Raw genomic sequence first — 16351 nt, 5'->3', positions numbered from 1 at the left:
ATGGAAGCTTGTGTAAGAATATTTATAAACATCTAAGAATATTTACAAAGCAGAATTTTTTGAAAAGACTATAAATATTATTACATCAATTCAAGTTAGGTTTTGCTAACTAATTTACACCAAAAACAAGAAACATGATCAGTTTTTGGAGCCTTCTGGATTTTGGAATTGCATAAAAAGGTTGTGGAGCTGTACTAGAGGACTATTTGCCAGCCAACTTTAAATACTTTCACAACATTTTAAGGGTACAATGTATTCCTAATGTACTTACTGTAAGCAAAGGAAAACTAAGACCTCCTCACATGAAGCTTTATAATGTTCCTAAAATACACTTTCCTTCTTACATCTCAGGTTACAGGAAATCTTTGCCTTTTAGATTAGTCCACAAGGACAAAAACCTAAGAGTTTCGTAAATGATTAACATTCCATAAAAGAAACTTTAGAAAAATATACTACTTATTGCCTTCAAGGTGGATTAAACACAATGTGATTTTAAAGTAAGAAGGCTCTCGGAACACTGCCCTCGGAGACAAAGACGCCACATTCATTGGTCACAGCGGTGGCTGAGGGCCCGCCCAGCCAAGCAGTTGGTCAAAGGGGCTGTTTGCACCATTCACAGGGAACCCAATCAGACCAGCTCCAACACGGAGGGCTGGGGAGGGACAGCAGAGGCGAATGGGGTTAAAACACAGTCAGTAAACTTCCCCACACCCTGCCCCCCAGTCATTTTTACCTTCAAAGACTTGGCCCCCTTTTTGTCACCTGCGAACATGGACTTCTCGTCAAAGTGCATGGGAAAGGACCTGACGGGAGGACAACATTGTTAAGTTGCGGACAAAACTCAAGTGCTGTGTATTAGCTCTCTGGTAGAATTTTTCAGCCCTACAAACATTTAAATTCGTAAGTTACTCATATGTAAGGTTTAGTAACAGCAAAGTGACAAACAGTTCACATATAAACCATTCAATAACAAACTAAAGCAAGATAAAGACAGCTTTATAATGTACAAGCTTGCAATGTTTTAAGAAAGTATATGAAAAATAATCTAAAAAATAACTAAAAAACAATTTATATGAAAAATGTACATCACTTAATATTTTAAAGCACCTTTTAAAATGTAATGCATAGTTTACATTAAGCACTTCTAAATCCAACATTCCTCCATGCTCATTTTAACAGCAGGAAGCTCAAGCTTTAGACCCAGCATTTTTTAAAGGGTCATATTGTAGAAGGCAAGGCTAATGATGTTCCCTCAGAGAGCTATAGACACAGTCGCACACGATGCCATCTGAACTTGAATAGCAACCAGAAGACTATGAAATTGGCAGAAAGAGCATTAAAGTGGCATTAAGCTTAAAGTTGTATTTTAAAGTACAGCTCATTCTCAAGTGTGGAATTGCAATGCTGCATTACAGATGATTTTCAGTGAACATTTTTAGGAAAAAACCTGGAAGACTGTGGTTCTGTCGACCACTCCCTTATCCCTTCTAACTCTCCCTCTTCTAGGAGCTATGAGAAGGCAGCTGCTGTTGCGTTCCAAGCGCTGCCTCCTTCAAACCCGAGTGGGGAGTTTCAGCACACCGCCTGGATCCTTACTTTGTGTCCTGGAAGATGCTCAGGAGGAGGGACTTTGTGTCAGCATCGTCCTCCACGTTTCCAGTGTAAAGATCAACAATCGAGCGCTCAAAATACGGGGCCACCTTTGACAAAGCTCGCAGCTCAATTAAGTATAAGAAGTACAGATTCTTTAACCTTCTTGGCCCTTCCCCCTTGGTTTCCACAGGGTCGAAACGGCGTTTAAATTCTTTGATGTTAGGTCCCCAGCTAGGTTTACCCCAGGTTTCTAGAAAGAGAAGTACATGATATACTTTAATAGATAGGATTTTTTTCTCTATAGAAAATATATATCCCCCCCCAACAATTTTCACACTAATAGAGGGCAAAGTCTCCATGTAAAAATCTGATTACCTTCCAAAAGATAATTTGCACAGAGATGTAAATTGATACTAGCGTGAAGTCCCGATATAAGCTTATAGAAGACTCTTTTCTCCAGACACAAACCTATTCAGAAAAATATTGAGAAAGATATCACATCCATTTAGATAACAGAAATACTGAAGATTGCATACACAGGCTTATTTTTAAAGTTAAGATTCAAGGATATTATGAATAAATCAAAGAACATTATGAAAAAAGTGGATCAAGATTCCCTCACTAGGCGAGATATAAGCTTCTGACTTCCAAACAGAGTGGACCGAATGATAACTGGACACAGAAGGAGACAGAAAGTGTGGGCTCCTGGAGGTTCAAACACTCTGGATGCACTTGGCAGGCCCCATGTTACCCAGAAGGCAACAGCACAGATTTTTCATGGTTTAGGTTAAACTAAAGCAAATGTAATGATCAAGTCCTGTGTGGCTCAACAACAGCTTGAGATCTCATTCCCTAATTCAGAATTTTGCTAAAGTATTCCCATTGTCATGGATGGAGACCAAAATGTAGAAATTAAAATCTGTTTTATAGCTTTCTCCTAAAAGTATAAGGCCAGTTTGGAATGTTTACAGTAGCAAGAGATATTATCTGACTTAATTTGGTAAGATATTAGGTACTAACTTCTCCTCCAGTAAAACCTCTCAATCTCTGTTATCAGAGAGCAAAATGATCCGATTTGATATGCATCCACCTTCTTCTCCTCCCCTGTACGAAGCACTGACTTGTGTCCAGGAAAAGGTCTACAGTCCAGAGAAGGGAGAACGGGCAAAGCCAAGCCTGTGAAGATGCAGAGGCCCCAAAACGAGGCTGTGAAGCCCGGGAGGCAATTCTGATCGGCGAAGCCCACAGAGGCCCTTACTGAGCGGGGATGGGGGACAAGTGAGGAGGGAGGAATGGAAATGTTCTTCCGTAAACATGAAAATCAGGCAACTTCAAGCAAAATGGTAACAGTACAACGTCCTCCAGCCAGACACGCAACACACTTAGACAGCTCTGGCTGGACAGCTTCTCCCACTTGCAGGCTGCTGGGCCCAAGCAGCCGCTTCAGAGTCACAAGTTTAAGCAAAAATGCAAATTCTTCAAACAATACAGAGAATTCACTACCCTGTTTTGAAAGTGGTTCTCCTCCTTTTTGGGGGGGGGGGGGCTTAATTTCATTCAAATTCATTTTCTGCAACTGGATTGACTAGAGGACACTGATTTTTCCTTTCACAAAAGGGCAAGGTTTTCTGTGTAATTTGGCACATGGACACACAGTGATCCTTCACCTATCGCAGGAGTTACGTTCCAGAGACCCCACGGTAGGCGAAAATCCACGAAGTAGCGGCGTTATATTTATTTTATTATTTATATATATTTTAAGGCTTTATAAACCCTTCCCACACTCCTATAAACCTTTCTCACTCTCTTCTTAACCTTTCCCACACTCTTATAAACACTTCATATGCTCTTAAACACTTTCTACACTCTTAAACCTAGGTAATTTTAACAACATATAAAATTCTATACAGTCCTTCTTCGCTATATCGAGATTCACTTATTGTGGCTTCACTGTATCGCGGGTTTCCTTACAGTAAAGCCGCAATAAGTGAACCACGATATAGTGAGGGATGACTGTGCAGTGCCTGGTGGCTTTCAAAGGAAGATTACAGGCTCAACCCACACTCACAGCTGGATGGCTATGGCTGCTTTCATTCCCCAGACGAGGAAGCTGAACCTCAGAAAAACGTGAGCCAGCTGCCTGGAAACAGGAGTCCTTTCCACAGGGATTCCCATCATCAGATCTGACAAGAGCAGTTGGTACAGTACACCCAATACTGCCCATAGATGTCATTCTCCTCCTTCATTATCAATATTCAGAATCTCTGACCACCTTTTATTACCTAAATGTTACTTTTTCACAATTTATATCTTTAGAATAAAACTAATTAGACAGAGCTAAGCATCTTCTCCCACATAAGCATTTATCAATACAATTCCTAGAACAGTACCTACGCATTAATAACAGTTACCTTAACAATGGCCAATATGTGTACATAGTTCAGTAAAGACACAGGTAGAACAGAATTAACTACCTACTGTAACTCTGTAGAGTTCCTGTCAGGTTGTGGCTATAAAGTATCAATTTTCCTGTATCGTTCAACTTACTTATCTTTACTATATTTTAACTTTTGGTTTTATAAATTAACGGTAATTTGATAAATTTTTAAAAAGCATCACATATCTAATTGTTAAAATCCTAGAATGTTTCAGCTTTCTATTAATAACATCTTATGTTTCTAATATTTTCAGTTTAGAAAGTATACTAGCACAAAAGTATATGGTATATTGGGACCTATACCACTTATCCTCTAATCAGACAAGTTTAGACTATATTAACATGTATAAAAAAACATGTTTAAAACTTTATGAATTCAACTTTGCCCTTCGTATGTAAAAAGTCCCACTTGAAATGCTGGGTCTGCGTGGTGGCTATTAGATGTGGCTGGGAAGGCGGCGGAGGGGGTGGGGGTTGGGGGTGGCGGCAACCCTGGGAGCCGGCGACACTGTCTGCTCTGTGTGTTTCCATAATGCTGACTTTTGGCCTCAACATTTTCAAATAACTGCATCCCAAAATATAATAACCTAAAGCATGCCATTTTCTTTCAAACACTGTCAAAATTAGTTGTCTAGGCAAGGACTACTAAAACTTACAAAAATATCTTCAATAACTCAAGACGTTTCTTACAAGAATCTCATAAATTTAAAACGTAGACATAGTTTACCTTCTAGCCAGGTGTAGAATGATTCTCCTTAAAAAAAAGAACACACATACATACAGAACCAGGTTAAAATATTTAAATAGTCATTTATATATTATAATAAATTGTCTATAAATATTTTTATGACAGATTAAGGAATATCTCTAGAAATGTCCATTGTTTCATGTGAAAATACAGCCCAAAAGTAACTGAAGTATTAGAAGAATGTTCTTATAAATGATATTTTGACTAGGGAAATTTTTGAGAAAACCCTTTAGTCACAATGTTATATAAATCTTATTCACCAGAAGGCTTAAACATCCATAAGTATGGGGGGAGAGTTTAATAATCTTAAATTTGCTTTTGATGATAACTATAGCACTCTTAAAATTTCAGAAAAAAACAACAGTGAATTATAATTAATACAAAGATCTCACTGTTATTCCATTTTTTCCTGATCCAGTAAAGCTAGGTATATTTCCTCAATTATCTAAGACTACTAACTTTCAAGGGACAGTTTTTAAGTCCCTTCATTTTAAGATGATCACTCAGCAAAGCTCACGACTAGAACACGGAGGGCCCCGGCTGACCTAAGCGCTGACCTAAGCACTGACGCTAAGAGAACGGTTTCTGGACCCACACTGTCGCTCCGAGAAATGAGGTGACAGTCAATAAGATGAAAAGAGTTAATGCACTTCCTAGGTTACTGACCCTTATTTTGTTTGATTTTAACTGAGAAAAGCAAAGCGTGGTAAGAAAACCCAGCACACAGATGAGCTGAGTAGGAATCTAGGGGGTAAATTCGATGAGGGGGGATGACTGTGCCTCCTGAGAGTCCACTGCAAAACTCCAGCATCTTCCCACAGGGGCATTCGTTCAACAGCCGTCTGTCTACTAAGGATCGTTGATCGTCATCTCCCTTTTTTATTCAAAAAACCCTAACAGCTAACGTTCCTATTAGCTCCCAAGACTCTCAATAACCCGGCCTCTATTCATCTGTCTAATTTACCCCTATATAAAGTCTTCCCTACTGCTCACAGGGTGTCTGCCCAAACATGCTTGACTTTTCCCTTAGCTCCTGGGTCCATGCTGTTTCTCCAAATAGCATATCCTATCCACTTCTGGGACCTCAGCTTTCCCAGATCACTCCAGTGAAATACGATTTTGCCACCTCTACAGAGCTATATTATGGACTATTTGTGCTATGTATGTGTAGTACTTATTTTCAAAAACATTTACTGATTTTTAGAGAGAGAGAGAGAGGGTGGAAGGGAGGGGGAGGGGCAGAGGGAAAGGGAGAGAGAGAGGAGCATTGATTTGTTGTTCCACTTATTTATGCATTCATTGTTGATTCTTATATGTGCCCTGACTGGGGATTGAACTTGCAACCTTAGTACTTCTTTATCATCATTTATAGAGCTGATCCTTTTTGCTATATATTGTCAGCTCCTAGAGGGAAGGCATCACTTTTTATACATCTTTCTATCCTGCACATCATCACAATGAACAACATGCCCTCAAACATAGATTTAAAATAATTATTCATTTGAAATAAGTATTCAGGCAATTTGGAGGCATCTTATGACCAACAGTCACTTAGTAATCTTGAGTAACCCACAGCTGATAAATTAGTATTATTCATCAGAGTAAATATTATAATAACTGAGGCTGTAAATTTCAAAGTCAATAAGAAAATAAATAAGCCACAAGACATATTATCTGGTCAGACTATCCTAATTTCTGTTCCTTTAGAGCATATCTAAGTAGATTATAACAACCAGGAAGTGGAGAGGTTGGCATGTGATCATGGCTCCCATTCTAAACACTAAAGGAAAATGATCTATAGATTTTTTAACATAGGGTAAATTTCTAGTACTAAAACTACTCAATTTTTGTCACTATTTATTGGTAGGTATTTAAAAAAAAAATAAGATAAATACTTTCTTTCGAATCATGGGAAAAACCAAACCTTGATCATTAAAAACATTTCCTCTACTTGAAACAAAAACACAAGAGTTCAACTCACCGTCATCTTCTCCTGAAAGAGAAAACAATAGAGGAGATTTTAGAGAATGTCTTACACAGTTCAGCTTCCAATCCTGTTAACTTTAACGTGGGGTTAAAACTTCCTGTGTGCTCAACTGCTCCTTACACCGGGAACCCTGGTCCGAGTGCTGTCGCCCCGCAAGTGAGACTTCTTAGCAAGGGTACAGCCCAAAAAGTATAAGACTTTCACTTTTCACACAGTAAATAATATCAGAAAGCAACTACAAATAATCACAAAGACCACTGGTGTCAACCACTGACTAACAAATATACAAGAGGTCACCCATGTCATCATCACGTGCAGGACACGCTCTCTCGGACACCATCCTTTCCCCGCTGGGATGCTCTGTCCTTTCAATTACTGCTCCCAGGTGCATACACGCCTTGACAAAAGTTCTTCCCAAACTGTAATCAGTGAAACCCCACTGCCTCTCATTTCTGTTGTTCACAAGTTGTTGGAAAGCCAGCTGTAGAAGCCTAGCCTAGTGGTTGTGGCTCAGGAAGAGCTCACAATGGGAGAGCTGTGGTCAACAGTCAGCAGTTCCCATGGAGACAGCGCTGTGCACAAACAGCACAGCAAGGGCCACTTCCTCACTCCGGGGAGCCCGCCTCCTCCCTTACCTAGCCTCCTCTCCCTCCTTCATCTGTGACAACATGGACCAACCCTGAGGGCATTATACTAAGTGAAACAAGTCAGACAGAGAAAGACAAATATACCATGATTTCAGATATGTGCGGAATCTAAAAACAAAAGAAAACCAAAAACCAAACTCTCGGATACAAAGAACAGATGGGTGGCTGCCAAAGGTGGAGGTGGGGGTGGGTGAAATGGGTGAAGAGGGTCAAAGGCACAAACTTCAGGTATAAAATAAGTACGTCTTGGGCACATAATGTACAGCAAGGTGACCACAGGTGATAAGACTGTGCTACACCTTGGAAAGTTGCTAAGACAGCAGACTTCAAAAGTCCTCCTCTCAGAAATACAGATTTCTAACTGTGGAGCTGGATGGTGACTAGACTCGCCGTGGTGATCACGTCACAGTAGAAACAAGCAGCAAACCGTCGAGCCGTGCACCTGACACTAACATAGTTATATGTTGCCTATACCTCAGCTGAAGAAATTTTAAAAGTTCCGATCCCCCAAAAAGGGAAGTGATCACAGGAAAACTGTCCGGGAGTGTTCCAAGCTGTCCTGTGGAACAGAGCGCGGAGGCAGGGTGGGGTTGGGGGATTGGGGTTCCCTTTTTAGTTTATGTAACTTTTGCATTGTTCTAAGTTTTGTAAATCTCATGTAATAAGGAACATTTAAATTAAAAGAGAAAAAAGTTTTGAAGTAGAAGAGGCAGAGGGTGAGAAGCTATGCGCACCTCCTCCCTGACCGGGCGCCCCCTGCAGACAGCGTGAGGACAAACTGGGGACCAGGGCTGTCACACTGTGGTGCAGGGAGCGTCCAGGGGCAGTCCACTCGCTCAGCCTTCCTGCGTCGCCTTGGCTCTCAGAAATGCCTGAAGACACAAACTCAGACCAGGAAGTTCAAGTTCCTACCACCCTGGTCTGCAGGAAACACAGGAAGGGCAAGGCAGTTACAGGGCTGCGCCCAGGGTTGGCTCCGCTTGAGGAGAGACTGAGGATGTACCCCCAGTTTTATACTGAGTAACCCCCAACTGTCTACAGCTATGCTGTCCCACAGAAATACACGCCAGCCACACATGCAGTTTTAAATTTTTTCTAGTAAAAATTTCTAATAAAATATTTTCTAACACCACACTGCAAACAGCAGGCGGTACACGTGCCCTACAACACAAGAGTTTAGGCAGCCCTACCAAAACAATCAAGTTCTGTTTAAAGAAGGTATCTCTTACATTGCTTCTGTGTTTAAGTTTAGATAAACTAAAATTAAGTAGACTGTAAAATTTAATTTCATGTGCTCAGCAGCCCGACGTGGCAAGCGGCTGCCTTCTCAGATCGTGCAGGTTGCAGGCAACCTAACGTGCCAAAACTGGGGCCTTGCCCGAGACCTAGACAATCAGAACCTGCACTTGACAAGCTTCCCTGGTGACTGGCATGCACACTAAGTTTTCGAAGCACGCATCAGCCCTTGGTTCTCAAACCTGGCTGCATACTGGCATCACCTGGGGATTACAAGAATACCAACGCCTGGGTCTAACCCAGAAATGTGGGCTCAGCTGGCACGGGATAGGGCCTGCGCCTCCAGGTTTCTGCGAGCTGCCTGGGAAACTGCTGGTATATGGATCAGCCACAGGGCAGAACTAATTTTACATGAAGCTCCTGGTTTAGGGCCTGGCACATCTTAGGTTCTCCATAAAAACACGTAGTAATCCTGAGACTTAACTAAGAGCATTTAATATACTTTTGAACATTCAAATTAAATGACATATAAAATAGCTCAAACCTTTCTCAAATTAAGTTTAGTTATAATAAAGACATTTTGTAAACAATCTCTAAAAGCATAAAAATGTATTTAAAAAAACCCACCTCGGCTGGGTGCCAGGGGATTTAAAGGACGATAAACTGATCGAGGCCTAAAAAAAAAGAACAACCCACAAAACTCAAACATGAAACAAATTGAGTTTGTTCTGTAATTTTCCCCAACAGACATGAGTATGCTCCTTCCTCCCCCGCCCCACTGGTTACTTGAAACAGTTCTCTTCATAGATGCTGTTCCACACTCTCCACGCAGACGGCCCTTTGTAGCCGGTGTAGCGCTCCGGGTTCAGCAGCAGGTCCACGTACTGGGCGGCTGGAGACCTCTCATCTAAATGAGAGACAAGTCATAAACCACCCCTGTTTCACAGTTTGTCTCAACTTTAGCACCACGAAGCAAACAGGACTACCAGAAGGTTAAAGAAATGCTCCACTTTCCAAGTAATCTCCAACTTAATCGGCAGAGTGGTGAGCGCACTTGTGACTGTACTTGACCCAGGATTCATAGTGACTTGGACTTGAAAGAGGAAAAACCGCCCCTCCCTCTCCTCTGGACAGCGGTGCTCTGAAGACGGCAGGGCCCTCACCCTGTTGGAGGCGTTCACTGTGTCTGCGCTTTGACCACCAGGGTTGAGAAGACCTAGCAGAATCACCACCTGTTTTAGTATTTTATTTGATTTCTTCCCCATGTGTACACCTATCTAGGCACAAGTTTGGAAAACACTTATTTGTTAGCATATATTTACTGAAAATAGAGATCCTGTGACTCTACCTTTGACTTCTGAAGTGAATGGTTGTAACTTTGTGATTCAAATCCGATCATTCCTAGACTTACACAATGGTCTAGTTTTTAAAAATGTCATTAATTTATTTTTACCAATGTTAACATATTGAAGTGCTTGTTTCTCTTCTCAAATCAATACAGTAGGCACAATTTCAAGGACTTGTTAAGACATTTAAAATTAAATAACCATTTCCCTTTTTGTCAAAACCTAAATGAGCATTTACTAGATCTCCACTATTGGGACAGCATTTCAATAGAGATCACTGAGGGACATGAAAGATAAAGAAAAGTGGTCCTGATTATTGAGGCTCATGATCTAGGCAGACAGGGAAACACACGCTTCATGTCTATGGAAAAATTATAACGACCAGGCTCACAAATGTATGCTCATAACACACGTAAGCTGAAGCGCTACATGTGTAGGCACTGATGTGTTCCTTTGTCTATGTGCTTCCTACTTCTCGGACTCACGACATTGAATCAACAGTATGCAGACACCAGGATTAAAATAGTGGTCAAATATGGTCATTAAAATATGATCCCTCTTCTTTTCATTACTTGATAAGTGTACCTGCCTGTCAGTCAACATGCACTGGCCACTCAGTGACCACAGACTGAGATTACTCACAACCACAGGGGGAAATAGCACCTGACCCATGCTTTCCAAGAACTACCTGGCACTTACATGATACAGGAAGAGCACAAAGATAATTACAACTATTCATTCCTCAGTGAGCTGTGTCAAACTTAGAGTCAACGGAACCCTAATTTTTTTTTGGAATATTGGCTCTATTTCTAGTCTGAACATTGTACAGATATTCTACTTTACAAAGCAATGAAAACTGTTAATTTATAGATGGATGAACAGAAACTGCCTAAGGTCATAAACTGACTCAAGACCTAAACCAAATAATATAATATTTAAGTCTTAATTTAAAAACAAAGATTCAAATTAAAAAGTTAATAATAAAAGTATGGCTTTTATATATGATAAAATTCCAACAAAAGTTTTACAGTTCACTAGCTTTTGTTATACATTTTTAATTTCTTTGAGCTCTTTTTGTGTAAATTCACTTGCAAAATTAATTCAATCATGTACATAAGCTGTACAAATATTATTAAACACACACACACACCCACCCCTTTACTGACAGAAGTGTGTAGGTACACACGTATAAGGAATGTGTGTGTGCGTGTAAGCCCGCACCTTTGTGGGGTCACCTATGAATGAGCAGACTGGTCTGGTATCAACCTCTTTGTCCAACAAAAGCAACTAAACAACCAGATTCAGATATTAAAGTATAAAGATTTAAAATATATTTTAAAAGAGCAGAGGATCACATGAGCAAAATCAATTACATCAATTTTAATTACCTTAAGTAAAATTTACTTTCTCAATGTTCTTAACATGAACACCCCTTACTTCAACCAAAACTTGTTGAATAATTTTTAGTGCTTTTTCAGACCATAAGGAAAGTAGGTTTTATTAACCGGTGGGAGAGGTCAGCAAACCGCGGCCCACGGAGCGAGTCTGGTCTGCGGTGCAGGTTTGTAAAGAAGGGTTTACGGGAGGATGAATCATGCCATCTGCTCGGGGCTGCTTTCACAGGGTCACGGCCGAGTTGAATAGCTGCAACACGGACCATATGGTCCCCAAGCCTGACACACTCGCTATTTGTCCATTTACAGAAGAGAAGTTTGCGGATCCCTGACCTACGCTGACAGGACCTCACCACACCCGGAGGGAGCACGGGGTGTGGGAGAAAGCCCCCTGTAAACATACCAGGCTGGTGCCCGTCCTTACCCCTGGGCCACCCGGGACATGACTGTAGCTCATTTGTTCTGAACTTTAACTTCTTCCCATCAGTTCAGCTGCATCAATCATTCTACCTGTTCTCTTTGGACCCCGACTACGTCCTCCTCCCGAAGGGTTTTCTCTTCTGTCTCCCTCGGCAAAGCTGTTCTATTTGCCATGCTAATAACCATTCCTCAATATTCAAAGAACTTCCATTGAATCAAAATACGTAATTCTGGGGATTCATCAATCTGAACTATGTTTTTCCTCCTTGTAAGTACACCTTTCCCCAGCTGGATTTTCTTCTCATTGCCCTAATTTAATGTCAGTGTAAGGAGGCTACGCTACATCTTCCAGGATGCTACACACTCCTTCCCGCCTCCTAAACCACATCTCTTTGAAAACAGTGGCAGCGCAGGCCAGTGCAGTGTGCAGGCGTTCCGCCTCTGGACACGGGTCAGAGAGGGTGGGATACAGACTCAGGGCTGAGCCTACGACCCTCCACCACCAGCCCCACCCCTGCTGGAACAAGATCAGTTCAGGAGAGCCTACAGTTTGTGAAGCGCCCACATACTTTTGATACATAGCCTGATTTAAAAACTACTGTGTTAAACAATATTGCTAATTTATTAATAAACATGTTTTAAGGGAACATATAAAAGTAAAAAAAAATCTATCACACTCTGTAGGTTATCTATGAGCCAAGTACTTAATTCAGCAAATGTCCTGCCACTGTCCTAGGCACGGGGCATGCCGTAGTGAGCCGAAGAGGCTGGGCCCCTGACCCCCATTGGCACCCAGTCAGGCTGGAGCAGAAAGACACGGACAGATAAACTAGGTACGTGCCAGGCACTCCCAGGAAGTTCTCTGGGTGAGCAGGCCACACTGCAAAGGGACAGAGAGCGGCAGGGGTTGCTATTTTGTATAGGGAGTGGCAGCAGGCTTTGGTGGGGTGACATTCGAGCAGAAACCTGAGGCAAAGGAAGGAGCAAGCCATGCATAAAGACAATAACAACAGAAAAATGGAGAGGAGTAGGGGCAGCAGCTTACCTAGAACTGCTAAATTATTTAAAAACCTACTACTTGATCTGTGGAGATCAGCTTCCTTTCGAACGACAGATCAATAAAACAGCAGAGAGCAGGGCTATATGGGTGTGTTCCAACAAACAGGGATGAGTTCTTGAGATTTCTGTTTTAATCCAATGATTTCAGAGAACTGAGACAACCATGGAATGACTCCGAACCACTCTGAGAGTATCTTTTAAAATCGTAGGTCTACATCATGGCGACAAACAAACACTACCACTCAGAGGAAGAGTGGTAATCCGGTTAGTAGTGGGCTTTTATGTTTAGGAACTACAAAAATATACAAGTTACTAATTATTATATAAGAAGCTAATGTTAAAAAATTAGTTAACACTATTTATATAGATGACAGGTAATGAGCACATCACTTAATCATAGCAGCTGATCCCTGGGTAGTATATTTATTAAATACCTATAGGAGAAATATATATTCACATTTACTATAAGGAGAATATATATTGGCCATAATATTCTTTTATTTGAAAAATTGTTAAATAATAAGCACTATTAAAATGTTTTCATTTTAATCAAAGAACAGGTAAAATGAAAAGTTGGGCAGAAGTGACTATACGTGTTAAACACTCCAATAATATGAGAATGAGAACCAAAGGGCAAAGAAAGAGTAAGCAGTGGTGTATGTTAGCACAATTCTTGGGACTAATTCTCCTACAGATAAAAAAGTTCTGAGTCACCTTCAGCTAAGAAGAGGGGTCGTGACTGCTGAGCAGCACCCTGCCTTTGCACCATACCAGGGGACTCTTGGGGAGAGGGCTCCGGGGAGGTAAGTCCGTCTTCCCCAACACTGGAAGGTGTGGACATGTCTACAATCATGTGCGAGATCTGCAGCAGAGTGGCTTGCCTGGAAGGCTACAGGAAATGGACTTTAGGATGGAAAGAATACAGGCTTTGGATTCTGTCAGATCTGGGGGGAAATCCTGCCTCGGCCTCCTGCTCCTGGGTGATCTCGGGCAAGTTACTTAGTCTTTCTGAGACTCGGTTTCCTCAGACATGAAATCAGATGCATGCATGAGGTAGCTGTAGAGACCGGAAGTAATACACTTAAAGCATCAGCATGCAGCAATCGCGGTGTTTAAAGCTCTGTTGATATTTTAATTGAGTTCAATGTCTTATAAAAGGGTGAAAGTAGAAATAATTTAATTATGATAGTTTATTACCATCAAGTTCACAAAAGTGATCCTGTGAGTCATCGTATCTTGCCCAGTCAATGAAAGCTTCTTTGCTTTGATTACTATGGGAAGAAGGAATAAAGAGGAAAATGATTAAGTCTAGAGTTGCAAATTTTAACAATGTATTCTAGTGTAATTAAAAATAGATAACCTGTGGTCACTTCTTTATTAATTACATGGTGTCACAAATTCACTTAATGGTTACGTGAAGGGATGATGAAAACAAGTTATGGGTATATGAAAAACACAGATATTAACTTCCATTGATATTTGCCTTTTTAGTGTACATCAATAAAACATTATCAAGGATGTTCAAGGTAGCACAGTTTGTAGAAGCAAAAATCTGAGACAACCTAAACGTCCATCAGTAGGGGAATAGAAACGTAAAATGTAGTATATTTATATCAGGAAAACTATTCATCGGTTAAAAGAATGAGACAAATCTCTGTTTTAACATACAGATCTAGAAAGCAAAATGTGCAGTGTAAAAAAAAGTTGCAGAACATTAAACACAGTATTATATCATTTACATAAAGGAAGAGTAAAATCACGTGCACAAAACTATACCCATATGTAATAAAGACAAAAACATGGCCTGGATATATACTACATTCACGACAGTCGTGACCTCTGAGAAAGAAGGAAAGAGAACAGGATTGAGGAATAGAACATGGGGATTTAAATTTTATCTTTGATATTCCTCTTTTCTTAAAAAAACCATTGCAAGAGGTAGAAAATGTTAACATTTATTCATTTGGAATGGAGAATATATGGGTATTTATTATCCTTTCTCTTTTTCTGATTAAAATTTTTTCAATAAATAAGATAAATAAAACCGCTAACTCTATTAAGTTTATAACAATTATAGTACCGAAATACAAATCTAAACAAACAGGGAGATGAAAAAGAATTTCTGTAGTATTCCATTCCCCACTCACTGATATGTTAAGTCATTTTATACTGCATAATCTGAGACCATTTACAAATTATTAATGTTGGCCTTCAAAGGCAGGTTTGTCCTTAGAGCAAATAAGGAAAACTCAAATAAGGAGGGTATTAGGACCTTCGCAAGTGCAATAGTGAAAACTGCATGGGTACTGTTATGTTAACAGTAACTTTTATTCAAAATGTAACAGATAAATTGAATTACTGTTTATAAAAGACTTAGAGATTCAAGTTCCTTTTCCCATAATAATCAGAAAGAACAGACCCATACACCCTGCAAAAGCTGAGAGATCTTCTATGTTTTCACTTTTTAATAGAGGCACTACTGGTGATTTAGAAATTTAAGAATGAATCAGACAACAAGAGAAAGCACAGCTCTCATGGCATGCAGCATAAAGAATAGCTTCTTCCTCTGAAAAATTCGTTGAAACTTTAATGTTTTAAAATCACAAGAAAAACAGGGAGATTTCTGATATAAAACAACAGAATTTTTAAAATAGTACTAAAACAAAACTTACCTTAATGTGCTGTTAATTGCCCCCAGCTTGTTAGCTTGCTCACAGTCTTCCAGTTCCCTGGTGCTGTTGGCCGCTTTCAAGTACTGAAAGGAAGTTCACAACAAACAAGTCTGAGTAGTAGTCACCACCTTCCTTTTTATTTCAGGCCCAACTGGCAGGACAGGCAGTCTGTCAGTGATAATATACACGAAATATAGACACATCCCGTTATTAACAAATACAAGAAATATGAAGGAATTGAATCACCGATTTCTACCTAATAAATAAGCAGATTATGATTAAAAACATAATCAGCATGCTGCTGATGATGTAAACTCAACCCTCTTGGGAATGTCATTTGACAACATTTATCAAGAGCTGTAAAAATGCATAAACCCGTGAACCAGCGGCCCCACTATGGAAACCAAGTCCAGAGTAACATTTAAAAACAGAAACAAAATGATGAACAACCACTTTTGAAAGTTCTCTGGTAGCAGCTTGTGAGGCAGAGGTAGGCACACCCCATGGCCTGGCAACCTTATTTCTGCTTCTGCACCCAGAGGAACTTACACGTGTGCACAGAGAGACAGAAGACAAAGATGCTAGGGCCTCACTGCTTGGGAGAGCAACGCCAAAGGCGGCTGAAATGCCCACCGATACAGGACATGGTAGAGTCATACAATCGAATACTACACAACTGTCGGAATTAACTAAATCGACACATATCAACAGAGACAAAACCTCAAAAGCATAATATGCAGTAAATATACACACTGAAAAAATGTTTTAACCGGAATACATACAAAACTATAGTATTTAAATTTTTAAAAAAT

The 16351-nt window shown here is 40.3% G+C and overlaps 1 protein-coding gene across 1 annotated transcript in view; it reads right to left on the bottom strand.

Annotated features, from left to right (window-relative positions):
- The window catches only part of ERO1B (endoplasmic reticulum oxidoreductase 1 beta), a 44165-nt gene that overhangs the window by 8036 nt on the left and 19778 nt on the right, over positions 1–16351 (bottom strand). The window contains exons 5-13 of the mRNA XM_028531384.2: positions 15540–15622; positions 14065–14138; positions 9435–9555; positions 9276–9322; positions 6760–6771; positions 4758–4784; positions 1969–2061; positions 1597–1843; positions 734–803 (exon numbers count right to left, since the gene is read on the bottom strand). Coding sequence (XP_028387185.1) covers positions 734–803; positions 1597–1843; positions 1969–2061; positions 4758–4784; positions 6760–6771; positions 9276–9322; positions 9435–9555; positions 14065–14138; positions 15540–15622 — 774 coding nt within the window. The remainder of the gene's footprint in view (positions 1–733; positions 804–1596; positions 1844–1968; positions 2062–4757; positions 4785–6759; positions 6772–9275; positions 9323–9434; positions 9556–14064; positions 14139–15539; positions 15623–16351) is intronic.

Source organism: Phyllostomus discolor, chromosome 15 (genome assembly GCF_004126475.2).
Source record: "Phyllostomus discolor isolate MPI-MPIP mPhyDis1 chromosome 15, mPhyDis1.pri.v3, whole genome shotgun sequence".
NCBI lineage: Eukaryota > Metazoa > Chordata > Mammalia > Chiroptera > Phyllostomidae > Phyllostomus > Phyllostomus discolor.
Note: the sequence above shows the minus strand (reverse complement) of the source record. Positions and strands in the feature narration are given on the sequence as shown.